This window comes from Vombatus ursinus, unplaced genomic scaffold (assembly GCF_900497805.2).
Source record: "Vombatus ursinus unplaced genomic scaffold, bare-nosed wombat genome assembly UNPS02014817.1, whole genome shotgun sequence".
NCBI classification, from domain to species: domain Eukaryota; kingdom Metazoa; phylum Chordata; class Mammalia; order Diprotodontia; family Vombatidae; genus Vombatus; species Vombatus ursinus.
This window is the reverse complement of record NW_020954595.1, coordinates 1,221,858-1,237,315: the sequence shown is the minus strand read 5'-3', so window position 1 is coordinate 1,237,315 and position 15,458 is coordinate 1,221,858. Positions and strand designations below refer to the sequence as shown.

At 46.4% G+C, this 15,458-nt stretch overlaps 1 protein-coding gene across 1 annotated transcript in view; it reads left to right on the top strand.

The window, feature by feature from the left end:
- Positions 1 to 15,458, top strand: part of MYD88 (MYD88 innate immune signal transduction adaptor) — a 19,774-nt gene that overhangs the window by 1,759 nt on the left and 2,557 nt on the right. The window contains exons 6-8 of the mRNA XM_027835808.1: positions 11,301 to 11,435; positions 12,829 to 13,009; positions 14,009 to 14,100. Coding sequence (XP_027691609.1) covers positions 11,301 to 11,435; positions 12,829 to 13,009; positions 14,009 to 14,100 — 408 coding nt within the window. The remainder of the gene's footprint in view (positions 1 to 11,300; positions 11,436 to 12,828; positions 13,010 to 14,008; positions 14,101 to 15,458) is intronic.

Here is a 15,458-nt window from a genome sequence, read left to right as displayed (position 1 = left end):
CTCCCTGCCCCCTGCCCTTCTCTGCTCCCCCCTGTCCCACTGTCTCCCTGCCCCCTGCCCTTCTCTGTCCTCCCTGTCCCACTGCCCCTGCCTCTCTGCTGTGCCTCCCTGGTTCAGTCTTTCCCTTTGCTCCTGTCCTCTTGTTCCCTAACCCTTCCCTGCTCCCTACCATCCCCTCTCCATCACTTCCTGTCCCATCTCACGTTGTAGTAAAAAGACAACAACTTTGAGCATCAGAAGACATAGTTTTTGGTCCAAGCCAGGCCACTAATATGCAGATAATGGGCAAGTTATTTCCCTCTTTGACCTCAGTTTCCTCAAACATAACACTGGATGACCGCCCCTCAGGTTACTTCCAGGTCTTGCTGATTTTCCTTCCTTACTCCCTTCCTGTGTGCCCCTACACCGACCCTCCCCACTCCTTTCACTGCCCATCTGAATGCTTCTTAGGCACTGCCCCTCCTTGCCCCCCCCTCTTCACCTGCCACAGGTCTGGGTAACCTTCTCCCTTCTGGAGAGCTGACACTCCAACATGCTTCCCCACACCCAGATTCAAAGGAAAAACACTGAGGAGGCTTGCGGGGGTTCCAAGATTGTGGTTTTTTGGCCTCTGGATACCTAAGGTATAAGTCAGTCAATTAGCATTAATTGAACTCTTACTATGTGCCAGGCATCATGCTAAGCACTTAGGATACAAAGAAAGGCAAAAAGTCCCTGCTTTTAAGGAGCTCACAGTCTAATGAGGGAGAGGACAGGCAAACAACTCTAAACAAACAGGCTACATTCAGGATAAACTGGGGGCATTCCCAGAGGGAAGGCCTGAAGATTAGGAAGGCCTGGGAAAGGCTTCGTGCAGAAGGTAGGGCTTTAGCTGAGACCTGAAGGAAGAAGGAAGGTAGGAGGCAGAGATGTGGAAGGAGAGACCAAGCATGGATGGGGGACACCCAGTGACAACCAGAGACAGAGTGTCCTGTGCAAGGGACTGGTGGGAGGCCAGTGTCACTGGATCACGATAAATGAAGGGGGGTGAGGTGTAAGATGCCTAGGGCTTTCAGAACCAATCATTGAACTGCATTGTAGAAAGATAAATTTGAGTGGAGAGTGGCCTGAAGTAGGGAGAGACTTGAGGCAGTGACGCCAATCAGCAACCCATTGCAATAGCCTAGGCATGGGTGGGTGAGGGTCTGCATCAAAGTGTTTTCAGTATCAGAGGAAAGAAGGAGGCATATGAGAGAGATGTGACCAAAACAGTTAGAAATGACAGGATTCAGCAACTCATTAAGTGTAAGGGGTTGGAAAGAGTGAGGAGTCCAGGATGATACCTAGATTGGGGGCCTTCATGAGTGGGAGCATGGTAATGCCATCCTCCCTGTCAGAGGGGAGTTGGGAGGAAAGGAGAGCTGGAGGGGGACAGAGAGTGAGTTCCATTTAGGACATGCTGAGCCGAAGCTGCCTATGGGATGTCCAGTTGGCAGCTGGAGATGAAGAAATGTCAGGAGAGAGCTTAGTGCTGGACACATAAAACTGAGAATCCATCTGCTAGGACATGGTAATTGTAACTGGAGGAGTGGAGGGCATCACCAAGTGAAATAGTCTCCAGCAGGCCACATGTGGCCTTAAGGCCACAGGTTCCTCCCCACTGCTCTAGAGAGAGAAGATAAGAGGTCCCGTGACAGAGCTTGGGGACACCCATCATTACGAGCCAGACCTGAATGAGAATCCAGCAAAGGACAGAGAAGGAGCAGTTAGACAGGTCAGAGAACCAGCAGAGATTAGTGTCTTGAAAATCTAAGTCCAAGAGAGTATGAAGAAGAGGGTGGTTGCAGAGACGTCAAAGAGAAGGAGGATTGAGAAAAGGTCATTGGATTTAAGCAAGCAAGAGTGCATTAGGACCTTTGGAGGAATATTTTCAGCCAAATGATGTGTTTGGAAGGCAGTCTGCAAAAAGGTAGGCATGGGAGGAAAGTGGAGGCATCTACTGTAGATGGCCTTCTCAGGGAATTCAGCCACAAAAGGAAGAACACCTTTCGGGCTACCCTGAGAAGGGATGATTGGATCACGTGAGGGCTTTTTGAGGATGGAGGAGATGGGGACATATTTGCAGCAGCAGGAATGTAGCTGGTAGGGAGGGACTGAAGATGGGTGGGAGTGTCAGGATGATAGGAGGGGTGATCTGCTGGAGGAGATGGAATGGGATGGATCACTCGTGCCTGGAGAGGGATTTGCCTTAGCGAGGAGAAGGGCCCGGCTCCCTAGGAGGCGGGGTGAAGGAGGAGATGGCTGCAGGAGGCATCAGAGTGATGTGAGATGGGCAAGAGAGGAGGAGCTGGAGCTCCTGGTGAATGGCCTCAAGGACAGGGATTAAAGAGGCCTGTGGTCCTGATTGAGCTGAGACAGGAAGTAGGCTTACGGATCTAGAGGACGGATTCGTGAGTGGGCTTCCTTTCAGTGAGAAGGCTTCCCTTTTCGGCACATGAAATAGGCGCTTAGTAAACGTTTACTGATTTTCTATGGACTGCTCTAAAAAACAGGGTCATTCTAACACAGATCTTAACCTGGTGTCCGTGGACTTTATCTGTGGATACATTTCAGAGGGTTTCTGAATATGGGTGGGGAAAAGTGATAGCTTAATTTTCACAAACCTTTAACTGAAATTTAGCATTTCCTTCAATAGTTTAAGAGTATGATTCTGAGAAGGGTCCCTAGGCTTTTTCTAAGAAGGCTGCTCTGACCTCTGATGGAGCCCATAGGAAATGGGAAGCCTTTGTAGAGCACAGGTCAGAGACTTAAAACTGCATGGGACCCGAGAATCTAGGCCAACTCCTCCATTTTACAGATGAAAACACTGAAGCCCCAGGAGGGAAAGAAAGTACCCTTGCCCCAAATCACCCAGGTCATAAGCAACAGAGGCAGAATTTGAACCCAGGTCCTGGTACCCCAAACCCAGTGCTTTTTCTGCTGCATCACCCCCAATATCTATGACCTTGAACTTTTCTCTACATGCCCCTTTATTCTTACAGGTCCTCTAGACTTCTTACTTGACTCTTAGAATTGGGAACCTCTCATCAACTCTGTGTGGCACCTTGCTCTGGAAAATCTGTGAGATGCAGGTTATGTTAGGAAAAGAGACAGGGAACAGGCAATGGGCATAAGCTTGAATTGAAAGAGTCATTGTTAACCTAAAGAGAGGTATGGGCAACAAGTAGTCATAGAATCTCAAAGTTGGAAAGTACCTAAGAGGCCATCTAGTCCAAACCCCTGCCCAGTACAGGATTCTTGTCTATGCTGTCTCCAAGTGGTTCTTTTACCTTAGGATGGACAACTTGAGGAGCTCACTAGTGATGATGGTGGTGGTGGTGGAGGTGATGGTGATGATGATGGTGGTGGTGGTAGAGATGGTGATGGAGGTGATGGTGGTGGTGGTAGAGGTGGTGATAGTGGTGATGGTGGTGGTGGTGGTGATAAGCCAATATGCCCAAGTGAACTTGCTAAAGTGCAAGTCTGACCATCTTCTTCCCCACCTCGATTCAGTCAATTCCAATGGCTCCCTATCATCTCCAGGATCAAATATAAAATCCTCTTTCTGCTGTACAAAGCCCTTTGGAACCTGGCCCTAATTGCCTTTCCACTCTCTTTATGACATACTCCCCTCTATGTGACACTGGCCTCTTGGCTGTACTCCACATAGCCCACTCCATGACTTTCCCTGGCTGTCTCTCATGCCTGTAATGCTCTACCTCTTGGCTTCCTTCAAGTCCCAACTAAAACTCTCCCTTCCAGGCTCCCCACCACCCCTTAAATGCTTGTGCCTTTCCTCTGACATTATCTTCAGTTTATCCTGCATATATCTTGTTTGTCTATACTTGTTGGCATGTTTTCTCCTCCTTTAGACTGTGAGCTTCCGGGGAGGGGGCAGAGACTGTGTTTTTTCTTTGTATCCCCAGTGCTTAGCACAGTGAGTGGCACATAGTAGGTTCTTAATACTTGTTGACTTGACTGTCATTTCTATCATAGTTTTTACACTTTTAAAGTGCTTTATAGACATTATCTTGTTTGATCTTCACAATCACCTTGTATGGTAGATTCTACGGGTATTTTATCTCCATTTTACAGATGAAGAAACTGAGGTTCAGAGAGGTGAAATGGCTAGCATCTTAAATAAGCGTGATCACAGGGTTGGAAACGTCCTTATAACTCCTTCAGTTCAATCGAGAAATCATTTATTCTGCACCTTTTGTATGAAAACCATTATACCAAATGGATACAATGACTAAAAAAACAAACAAACAAAACCCAAACCAACATAGTCCCTACCATCCAGGAGCTTACCTTTGCCTGAGCAGAAATGCCCACAACAACCTCCCTGACATCGAGATTCTACTTGGAGAGCTCCAAGAGCTCCAAGAGTGACCCAGAACTCATTTATTGAGGCCGCCCATTTCCACTCTTGGATGGCTCCAGTGACTAAGTGCTACCCAGCAGAAATCTGTATCTTCAGCTTTCACCCAGTGCTCAAAGGATCTGGGACCAAGGGAAGTCAGTCTAATTTCACTTACATAGAACAGTCTCCTTAAATCTGATGCATTGTTCTGGCTTCCTTGGCTATTTTGAGATCCTGATTCTATCTATTATCCAGTGTTAGCTATATCTTCTAGATGTTCACATGCAAATTGATCAGGGAGCTTTCTAAGTATTTTAACTAACAGGATAAAGGTAAAGTGGGAGGACAGAGACTTCCCTCCATATTGACCTAGGCACATTAATCAACCCTCTTAATTCTCAGGCAATCTAAGGGTGCTATCACCCAGTCCACATCTCTCCATATTGTCCACAAAGATATTGTTAAGTAAGAGACTCTCAGATAACATTCTGCAGTCCAGGGCTTTGAAATCCAGAATTCCTTGGAGCTCCCCTGGTGAGTAACCTTGTCAAAGAAGGAAGCTGGGTTAGACCAACTGGTATGGCTGGTTTTAGAATGGACCCATGCTACCTCATAGAGATCACCACTTTTCCTTCTCTGTGCTTAGAAACTATCCTCTCATAACAAATTCTAGAATTTTGTCGTGTTCTGAAGTCAGGCTGGTGAGTGTACACTCTTGTCCCATTCATTCATTCATTTGTTCACTGAGTGTATACTTTTGTCTCATTCACTCATTGTTCATTCGATAGATATTAATGGTAGTTGCTGTGGATAATACACAGTTCTGTATAAGATGTTCATCAAAAGTGTGCTGATGTTGAAAGACAGTTTGGTACAGTGGATAATGCACTGGCCTTGGAGTCAGGAAACATCTGGGTGTGAACCCCACCCCTCGTATACACTGGTTGTGTGAGGCTGGGCAAGTCAACTCACTTTTCTGGGCCTCAATTCCCTCATTTGTAAAATGGAGATAATGTATAACACCTGTAGCAGTAAACGCATGGGCTTGTCAGTCAGAACATATTTATTAAGCACCTACTACATGACAGAGACTGTGCAATCACTGAGGATACAAAGAAAGGCAAAAGACAGTGCTTGCTCTTAGGGCACTTTCAATTGAATAGAAGAGGCGAAATAGAATGCATACAAACAAGCCATAGACAAAATAAATTTTAAAAGGGAAGGCACTGGAATTTTGAGGGATTAAGAAAGGCTTCCTAGAAAAGATGGAATTTTAGTTGGGACTTGAAGGAAGCCAGGGAAGCCAAAGAGGCAGAAGGAGGGAGAGCATGCCAGGGAAAAAAAATGTCCAGGGATGGACTGGGCATCCCCAATGAAGTCATGTCTGTAAAGTGCTTTGCAATGCTGAGAATCCCTATATAAAGGGCACCTCTTATTATCTTTGCTAATCAAATAAGTTATATTGGTAATCAAATCAGTGAATCAAATTATAAGTGGGAAATGAGCACTGAGTGCAATAGAGGAGTGTGCAGGAGCTCTGAGAGCTGATTGTTAAATTTTCAGTTTGAGTATTTACATCTCAGAAATCACCAAATGCTACTTAATCAGGGCGTGATTCATTGTTTTTTTTTTCTTCTTAAAATATATTTTATTAATACCTTTTGTTTTTACATTACCTATATTTCCCCCTTTTCTTCCGTACCAGAACACAGTCTCTTATAAGAAATGATTTTTTAAAAAGGAAAAAACAGTAAGAAGAAGGAAAAAAATTAACAATTTTGATCAATACATTGAACAACATGTTTGATTTTTTATGCAATATTCCACAAATGTGGACCTCCCACTTTTGAAAAAAGGAGAACTTGCATGTGGGAATCTTCTTATAACTTTTCTTTGGGGCAAGCATGTTCTTTATAATTTCATAACATTCAGTTTCAATTGTTTTGTGGTTGTTATTCTCTTTTTAAAAAATTTATTTATTTTTAGTTTTCAAGATTCACTTCTACAAGATCTTGAGTTCCAAATTTTCTCCCCATCTCTCCCCTCCCCCCACCCTAAGACTGTGTGTATTCTGAATAACCTTTTCCCCAATCTGCCCTCCCTTCTATCACCCTCCTTTCTCTTTTCCTCTCCCCTTTCTATTTTCCTATAGGGCAGGATAGATTTCTATACCCCATTACTTGTATATCTTATTTCCCAGTTGCATGTGAAAACAATTTTTAACATTTGTTTTTAAAACTTTGGGTTCCAAATTCTCTCCCTTCCTCCCTGCCCACCCACCCTCATTGAGAAGGCAAGCAACTAGATACAGGTTATACATGTGTAGTCATGCAAAACATTTCTATAATAGCCATGTTGTGAAAAACTAACTATATTTTCATTCATCCTATCCCAACCCCCATTTATTCTATTCTTTCCTTTGACCCTGTCCCTCCTCAAAAATGTTTGCTTCTGATTACCTCCTCCCCAGTCTGCCCTCCCTTCTATCATCCCCCCCTTTCTTATCCCCTTCCCCCTATTTTCTTGTAGGGTAAGATAGATTTCCATGTCCAGTTGAGTGTGCATGTTATTCCCTCCATAAGCCATGATTTATTGTTTTGTTGATTATCTAAACTTATGAAAGTGGTGGAAAAAAATGGTAATAATGAAAATTAAATTTTAAAATGTGTTGTGCGTACATTTTGTTCAAAGAGCCAGTTGTTAAACATTTACCAGCACACTCATGGTGCTTACTATGTGTCAGGCACTATATCCTAAGAAAGGTTCAGAGCTTCTAGGGGACTCAGAGGAGGAAGGGAGCACATCCTGCCAGGAGGCCCAGGATGGCTTCTGGGAGCAGATATCATTATTGGTATGTTAAAAAGAGTTAGGATTCAAAGCCCAGCCAGTTCAGACACAAAGCATCTGGGCCATTTTTATCTCTGGGTTTCCTCTCTCAAATCCTGCAAAAGTTTAAATCTTGTGATTTGAGATCATTATTGAAAGATGGCCACAATTTCACATGGGAATGGGCATGAGGTTGTGTCTGAGAGGCTGTAAGCAACGTGGAAGGCTTTGAGGCAGAGAGTGGCAGTGGAGATGTAGTGAACAGTCAGCCTGGGGTCAGAAAGATCTGGGTTCAAGTTCATCCTTGGACACATGCTGGCTGGGTAACCTGGGACAAGTCCCAGCTTCTCGGTGGCCCTGGCAACTCTAGGACTAAACACTCCCCAACAGCTGCTAGATCTTCACTGGTAGAGAGACGTCCCTCACTGAGAGGTGTCCGTATCAATGGGATCTCAGGTCTGGTTAAATAATACTAAAGTTGGCCTGGGAATTTACCCAGGAATGGGGAGCCACTGAATATTATTGAGGTAGATGAGTTTGCCATTGATGTGAAGGATGGCCAACAGGGTCATAAATGTGAAGCTGGGAGTGACCTTGGAGGCCATAGAATCCACAGACAAGCCCCCCAGAATATGAGAGGATCAAATGGAAAGACTGGCAATCCCAGCTATAACTAGAGTTTTGGGCAGCTGGGGTGAGCAGCACTGACCAGGGCCAGCCCTCAGATCACCTCTGTGATGTGATCATTGTTTAAAATCCAGTAAGAAGTTGTTGTTGAGGCATTTCAGTCATGTGAGACTCTTCTTGGCTCCCTTTGGGCTTTTCTTGGCCAAGATCCTGGAGTGGTTGGCCATTTCTGTCTCCATTTACAGATGAGGAAACTTAGGCAAACAGGGTTAAATGACTTGCCCAGGATCACACATCTAGTAAGTGTCTGAGGCCAGATTTGAACTCAGGAAGAGAAGTCTTTCTGACTTGAAGCCTTGAAGCTCTATCCACTGCAGCACCACTTAGCTTCCCATAAAGTAATTAAGACCATAAGTAATAATTAATACAGTAAGGAAGAAGTAATGAAGACATGCATTTGAATGGGAGACAGAATGGTACTCAAGGGATCTTTCCCTTCCTTTGTGCTGTGGGCTCCTTGGGCAGTAGTCTAGAGAAGGTCATGGACCCCTTCTCAGAATCATGTATGCATAAAACACTTGGAATCACAGAGGAAAGTAATTATATTGAAATATGGTTGTCAAAATATTAAAAAAGCCCACACAAGCTCATGGATCCTGCCCCAGTGATGTAGGGGTTAATAACCTCTTGGTGTTGGCCAGGCTTGGTGGTCATTTACCCAAAACACAGTATTTGGGCCCTGTGTTCCTTCTGCCTAGCCAGGGAGGCCTTGTCAGGAGAGAAGGTGTTACCCAGATAAATCAGAGAGGGGCTGCTGCTTCTGGGAAGAGGGGAGGAGAAAGGCTGGCCCACCAGCAGGGACAGAAGCAAAGCCCCACTTAATCCCAGGCTCATTAGAGCTCACGTATATGGCAGTGGTAACAAAGAGATGGAAATGGGATGGCTTTGAGAGGCCTTGCTGAGGCAGAAACAGCAGGACTTAGTTACTGGTTGCATGGGCTGGGTTGAAGAAGAGAACTGAGTCAAAATTGTCTCTGGGGTTCTGAGTAGGGGGCTGGGAGGCTGCCCCCTGGTTTCTCGGCAGAAATAAGGACATCCCGAGAAGCAGCTGGGAGGGGTGTGGGGCGTAGAGGCTGAGTTCAGTCTTCTTTATCACTGCCCACCAACTGCTGCCTAGGCTTAGAGCAAGATAGGTGAATCTACCCAGCCTGCCCACCCTCAGGGGGCCCCATCAGGGCTGGAGACCCAGGGGGCACAAACAGGCATCTGGTCACACACATGGCTGAAACAAAGCGGCAGATTGTGAATAGAGAAGAGTGTCTGTGTGTGCGTGTGTGTGTCTGTGTATGTGTGTGTGTGTGAGGGGTGTCTAAGAAGGAGTCTCCTACCCTGGGGTAGGGGGTGCCCCCAGCTGACTCAGGTTTTCATTAAGCTGGTTTCACTCTATGTAAAATTAACTTTTGATTATCCAGAGCAAAAAGGAAAGTTAATTGAAATAATTGGAAAACTTCTCAAAGATAAAAGCACCATCAAAAAACTGGTCTATGATTCTCCCCATTAACTGAAGGGGACGTGGGTTCATTCACTCCTCAAATCACTCATTTCTTCTGCCCCTCAGTCCTCCCTTCCCCTATTCATTCATTTCTCCATTAAACATTCAGACCCCAGACCACCTTCTCTTGGCCCCACCTCGCCGCCTAGGACATTCAAAAAGCATTTGCCAGCTTGCCTTACTCACTCATTCGGTCGAACTTGTTAGGCTCTGTCATGATAAATTCTATGCAGACCCTTGATTTTTTTTTGGAAGGGAGGGTTTAAGGCAGTGCAGTTAAGTGACTTGCCCAGGGTCACATAGCTAGTAAACGTTATGTGTCTGGGGCCGGATATGAACTCAGGTCCTCCTGAATCCAGCGCCGGTGCTCTATCCACTGCACCACCTAGCTTCCCCTATGGCCCTTGATTTTCAAAGACCAAAGTGCAGCAGTCCTGCCTTCAAAGAGCTTCCATTCTGTGGTCCTATGTACATGTATGTGAGTTTAGGCAGACTCCATATAAGGTGATTTCAGGAGGGTGCACACCAGCTGGTGAGGCAGGGGCAGATGAGAAAGGAGAAGCACATTCTTGAGCTGAGTCAAAGAGGCGGGGAGGATGTGGCCGAGGGGACAGCCTGGGCTGTGGCTTCCTCCTGATTTGGCTGCCCAATTAGGCCTGGCACTTTCCTGGGTTCCCTGCCCTCTCTTCTGTAGTCAGTTTCCCTTTCTGATTCCAGTCCATAACAGCCCATCTGCCTGTTCAGAGTTTGCAGTGTCCGGGCAGTGGCAGGAGACGTGCTTCAGGAGTGGAGAATGTAACCCGGGATTTTCGGGAGAACTCCCAGTGAAAGGTTCATTCTGGGTCTCAGAATATTAGAAGTGGAAAGATGCTTGGAGACCATTGAATTTGGCCAGCTCATTTTACAGCTGAGGCCCAGAGAGGGGAGGTGACTTCACTAAGGTCACATTTTTCATGATGCCCCATAGCCTCCCAATAGAGAGATCGAATCTCTGTCAGCTCTACTGTGTCAATGTGTTTGACCTGAGGAGTACAGGGCTGGGAGGAGGGCAGATTTATGACCAGTGGGCTGCATGGAGTACTGGGGAGTGGTTGATCTGGAGCCAATCCTGCCTCTGACCCTTACCAGCTGTGTGGCGGTAATGGGTGAGTCACAGAACCTCTCCTCTCAGGCAGTGGGGTAGAGCCTTTGGAACTGGAGTCTGTAGGTATGCATCTCAGCCCTGCCACTTCCTGCCTCCGTAACCTTCCTGGGCCTCAGTTTTGTAAAATGAGGAGGTTATGGTAGGTGGTCTGTCAAGAACCTCCCCAATGATGAAATTCCAATTGGGCAAATTCATTCAATCAGTTATAAAGCTTTCCAGAACCCTGTGAACTTTTCCCAAACTGTTAATGGCCCAGGAGAGAAGTTGGTCATTTATTCAATCCTAACTCTGTGTCAGACACTTGCTGTGAATACAAAGAAAAGCAAAACCAGCCCCTGGCTTCTAGGAACCTAATGGGAGTGGACAGCGTCTAAGTAATGAGGAACATACAAGGTGTGTCCAGTGTAAATGGGAGGTAACTCAGAGTGCTACCTGTGGGGCAGAGGACAGACTGGGAAAAGCTTCCTGCCGAAGGTGGGCTTTGGGCTGAATCATGACGCCTTAGCAACTTAGCACTGTGCTAAGGAGGCAAAAACAAAACGAAAACCCAAAGCAGCCCTGCCCTCAGGAAGCTCACATTCTGGTAGGGGGGACCACATGCAAATAAGCAAGATATAGACGAGTCATTGGCCATGATCACCAGAGAAGCCACTAAGATTAAGGAGGGCTGGGAAAGGCTTCTTGCATTAAAAGGGCCAGAATCCAGTCATGGCCTCCAAAGATGGAAAAGCAGGGAAGCTGCAGTGAGCCTGCTGTCTCTCTCCTCACAGACGAGGACTGTAAGAAGTACCTGAAGAAGCAGAGGGAGGCGGAGGCCGAGAAGCCGCTGCAGGTGCCCGCTGTGGATAGCAGCAACCCTCAGACGTCGGAGCTGGCAGGCATCACCATTCTGGATGACCCACGGGGTAATGGGGCAGAGGGAAACAGGAGAGGGGCAGTGAAGAAAGCCTTTCCTGGGCTCGCCTTGGAGGATGCAGGGGGGCTTAGGTTTTTACAGCTGGGATGGCTGGGGCTGGACACTCCCATCAACTACCACTCAGCCACATGTGGTCTGCTGTCTTGGCAGATAATCTTTGACAAAGCCAAACCAACTTCTCCCCTCACCCTCCTCGGACCATCATGTGTCCTCAGGGAATAGAGACTTCTTTTTAACAATGACCTGGACAGAATGGAATTAATAGATGAATCAGAAAAAGGATTCCAAAGCCAACATAATTCCTGGATTAGCTGAAGTTTTTGTTTTTTCCATTTAGTATCTTATTTTCCCCCAGTTACATGTAAAAACAATTTTTAACATTCGTTTTTAAAATTCTGAGTCCCAAATTCCCTCTGTCCCCCCCCCCCACTGAGAAGGCAAGCAATTTGATATAGGTTTTACATGTGTAGTCATGCAAAACATATTTCCATATTAGTCATGTTATGAAAGAAAACCTAAACTTAAAGAAAGTAAACAAAGTCTGCTTCAATCCGTATTCAGACTCCGTCAGTGTTTTCTCTGGGGATGGAGAGCATTTTTCATCAGAAGTCCTTCAGAGTTCTCTTGGATCATTGTATTGATTAGCTGAAGCTTTAATTGACTCATGCCATCATTTATATTTAATGGAGAATTTGGTTGTTTTTTTTTTAAAGACAACTTCATCAAATTTTATTATAGTAGCTATAAGGTCCAGAATTCCCCCACCTAGGAAATCCTGTACCTCCCCCAAACAGTGGGGCAAGTGTGATACTGAAGAAAGGGGCCAGGAGCTTTGGTATGATTTTATAAGAAGTTTTAACAATTATGTGGGTACTTACAAACAGGGACAGTCTGGGGTGTCGGCCAGACCAACAGTGGATCCCCAAAAAGATCCTGAAAAAGTTCCATTGTAATTAGAGAAAGCAGATAAAGGGAAGAGTTATAGGGCGCTTCACTGCGGATTGGTGGATATTTTAGGTTTTTCTGCTTAGTTAATGTTTTGGCTAATATTTCACTGTATACTTAGTATTGAGCCTGGTTCCCAGACATCTAGGTATCATACCAATGCCGTTGGGTAAATGCCCAGGCACTCAAGGTTGTGTGCTGGTCACTGTGTCCTTGTTATGACTTTCACCAATTGGGACCCTACAGTAGCTGAAATTGAGAGATGAAATGATTTGCTTGAGGGCAGAAGGAATGTCTGTCTGCCTGTCTCAAGCAGGGCTGATGGGAAGATGCCAGTGGGGATCTGGGTTTGCCCTCAACCTTCTCCTGTTCACCACCTCCTGGGTTCCTGCCGCTTGACCTCTGGCCTCCTCTCCCTCCCACACCCATCCCCTCAGGACAAATGCCAGAACTCTTTGATGCCTTCATCTGCTACTGTCCCAGTGACATCCAGTTTGTTCATGAGATGATCCAGCATTTGGAGCAAACCGACTGCCGGCTGAAGCTGTGTGTGTCAGATCGAGACGTCCTGCCCGGCACCTGCATCTGGTCCATCACCAGCGAACTCATTGAGAAGAGGTCATTGGGAAGGGGGTCAGATCGGGGAGAGGGAAAAGAGTCCTGCTTCAGAGGTGAAGAGCCTTAGCGTCAGGTCTCTGCTCTGCCTTGAGCTTACTGTGTGACTTTGAATGTCACCACACCCTCCCTAAGCCTCAGTATCCCTATCTGTAAAATGAAGACAGTTATACATGCCCTGCCCAATTCAGACAGTCACAGAATGTCAGTTTCAGAAGAGACCTTAGGGGCCTCCCCCTTACCACAAATCCACTAAGTGGCCTTTCAGCCTTGAGGGAGAGGGAGAACCCCCTGTCCCCCAAAGCAGCCACTATGTTCCACTTTGGACAGCTCTAAACCTCCCTTTTTACAGTCTCTACTGATTGTTCCTAGTTGTAAGGTCATGGAGTCAATGAACGGATGAGCGCAGAAGGCAGAGCAAAGAGGATTTGGAGGCAAATGCGTTGAATTCTCAACACTGCTGTTGACACATTAATACCGCGTGCACATCACAGCCTCTCTGGGCCTAAGTGTCCTCCTCTGTAAATAAGGGGGCTGACCAAGATGACCCCTGAGATTCCTTTCAGCTCTAAATCTGTTATTCTGAAGAAAGGCAGCTTGGCTTAGTGGCCAGAGAGCTGGCCTTGGAGTCAGGAAAACCTGGGTTCAAGGGCTGACTCTGACCCATCCTGGCTGTGTGACTGGGGGAGAGACACCAAACCTCTCAGGGCTGGGCAACTCTCAAAGACTAAAAAGTTGCAGGTCAGTTGGTTTTCATTTTAGCATTTATTAAGCTCCTACTATGTGCTAAGCACTTTACAATAATTAGCTCATTTAACCCTTCCAACAACCTTGAGATTATTATTATCCCCACTTTACAGTCGAGAAAACTGAGGCAAAGAAAGAAAGATTCAGGGACTTGCCCAGGATCACAGAGCTAGTGAGGATCTCAGGCCAGATTTGAGCTAGGGTCTTCCTGACTTGCCACATAGCTGCTTCCAAACTGCCTCTGCCTCTCTCCAGGTGTCGAAGAATGGTTGTTGTCATATCTGATGAGTACCTGCAGAGCAATGAATGTGACTTCCAGACCAAATTTGCTCTTAGCCTATGTCCGGGTAAGCATCCCCTGCGACCAACTTTTCTGGGTTCTGAGATCATGGGGCTGGGTAGGGGTGGGGCACCAATATTGAGAGGGGAGAGGGAGGGAAGGAGGAAAGGAGGAAGAGAGGGAGAGAGAGAGAGAGAGGAGGAGCAAAGGGAAGGAGAGAGAGGAAGAGGGACAATGGGAGACAGGTGGGGAGGGAGAGAGGGAAAGAGAGAGAAGCTCTCTGTTCCCCTCCATAAAAATGCCCTTGGAGATCCCTGAACACGTTAATTCATTCAGTTGGATATTCTCCCACCAGCCTACCTTCCAGCTCCCTTTTTTTCTGTTGTCTTGCTTCATTAAAATGTTAGCACCTCAAGGGCGCTTATAGGGCCCTTTTTCTTGGTCATGTTTGGGTACTCAGCATTTAGCGCAGTGCCTGGCCCATCCTATTGCAGACAAGATCTCGGCCTGGGTGACAGCATTAACTGGCTAGCTGGAAGCCACAAGAATTAGCTTTTACGGAAGACGACTCTCCTTTGCTGTCCACATTCTCTTCTTGCACCTGATGGGGCCTCCAGCTGCTCTGGCCACAGCAACCCTGTGGGAAGAGGAAGGGGTTAGGTCAGGCCCCACACAAGTGCATTCAGGTTTTGGAATGTGCACGTATGTCTTCGAATGCCACCTAAAGCCAGACTGGGCTACTTCTTCATACTTTCTTGGTTTGGATTTTTGACCTCTTCAGTGAAGAGCTCCTTCTCCAAACAGTGAATGAATGAAAGAATGACTGAGTGAAAAAGCATTGATTAAGTGCCTCTTATGGAAGAACGCTATAGGTCATAATAGAAAGAATAGAAAAGCAAGGCCTTCATAGAGCTTACATTCTAATGGGGGACAGAGAGAAGGTGGTTTGGGCCTAGGAAGACAGTGGTCAGAGCAACCTGAAGGCAGCTTGGTATCAGGCCCTTTGCAAGAGCAGTGGGAGCATTGATTTGGCTACTGTTCCCAGGGGTAAATACCTGGATTGGTCTGGGTTTCCTGGTGGATGAATGGAAGAGACATGGACGGGATATAGGGCCAGCAAGATACAGTGGGTTAGGCAAGTTAGTGCACAGTATTCTGCCGTAGTAGTAGTAGTAGCAGCAGCAGCAGCAGCAGCAGCAGTAGCAGTAGTAGTAGTACTAGTAGTAGTAGTAGTAGTAGCAGCAGCAGTAGCAGTAGTAGTAGTACTAGTAGTAGCAGTAGTACTAGTAGTAGCAGCAGCAGTAGCAGTAGTAGTACTAGTAGCAGCAGCAGCAGTACTAGTAGCAGCAGCAGCAGCAGTAGTAGTAGTACTAGTAGTAGCAGCAGCAGTAGTAGTAGTACTAGTAGCAGCAGCAGTAGCAGTAG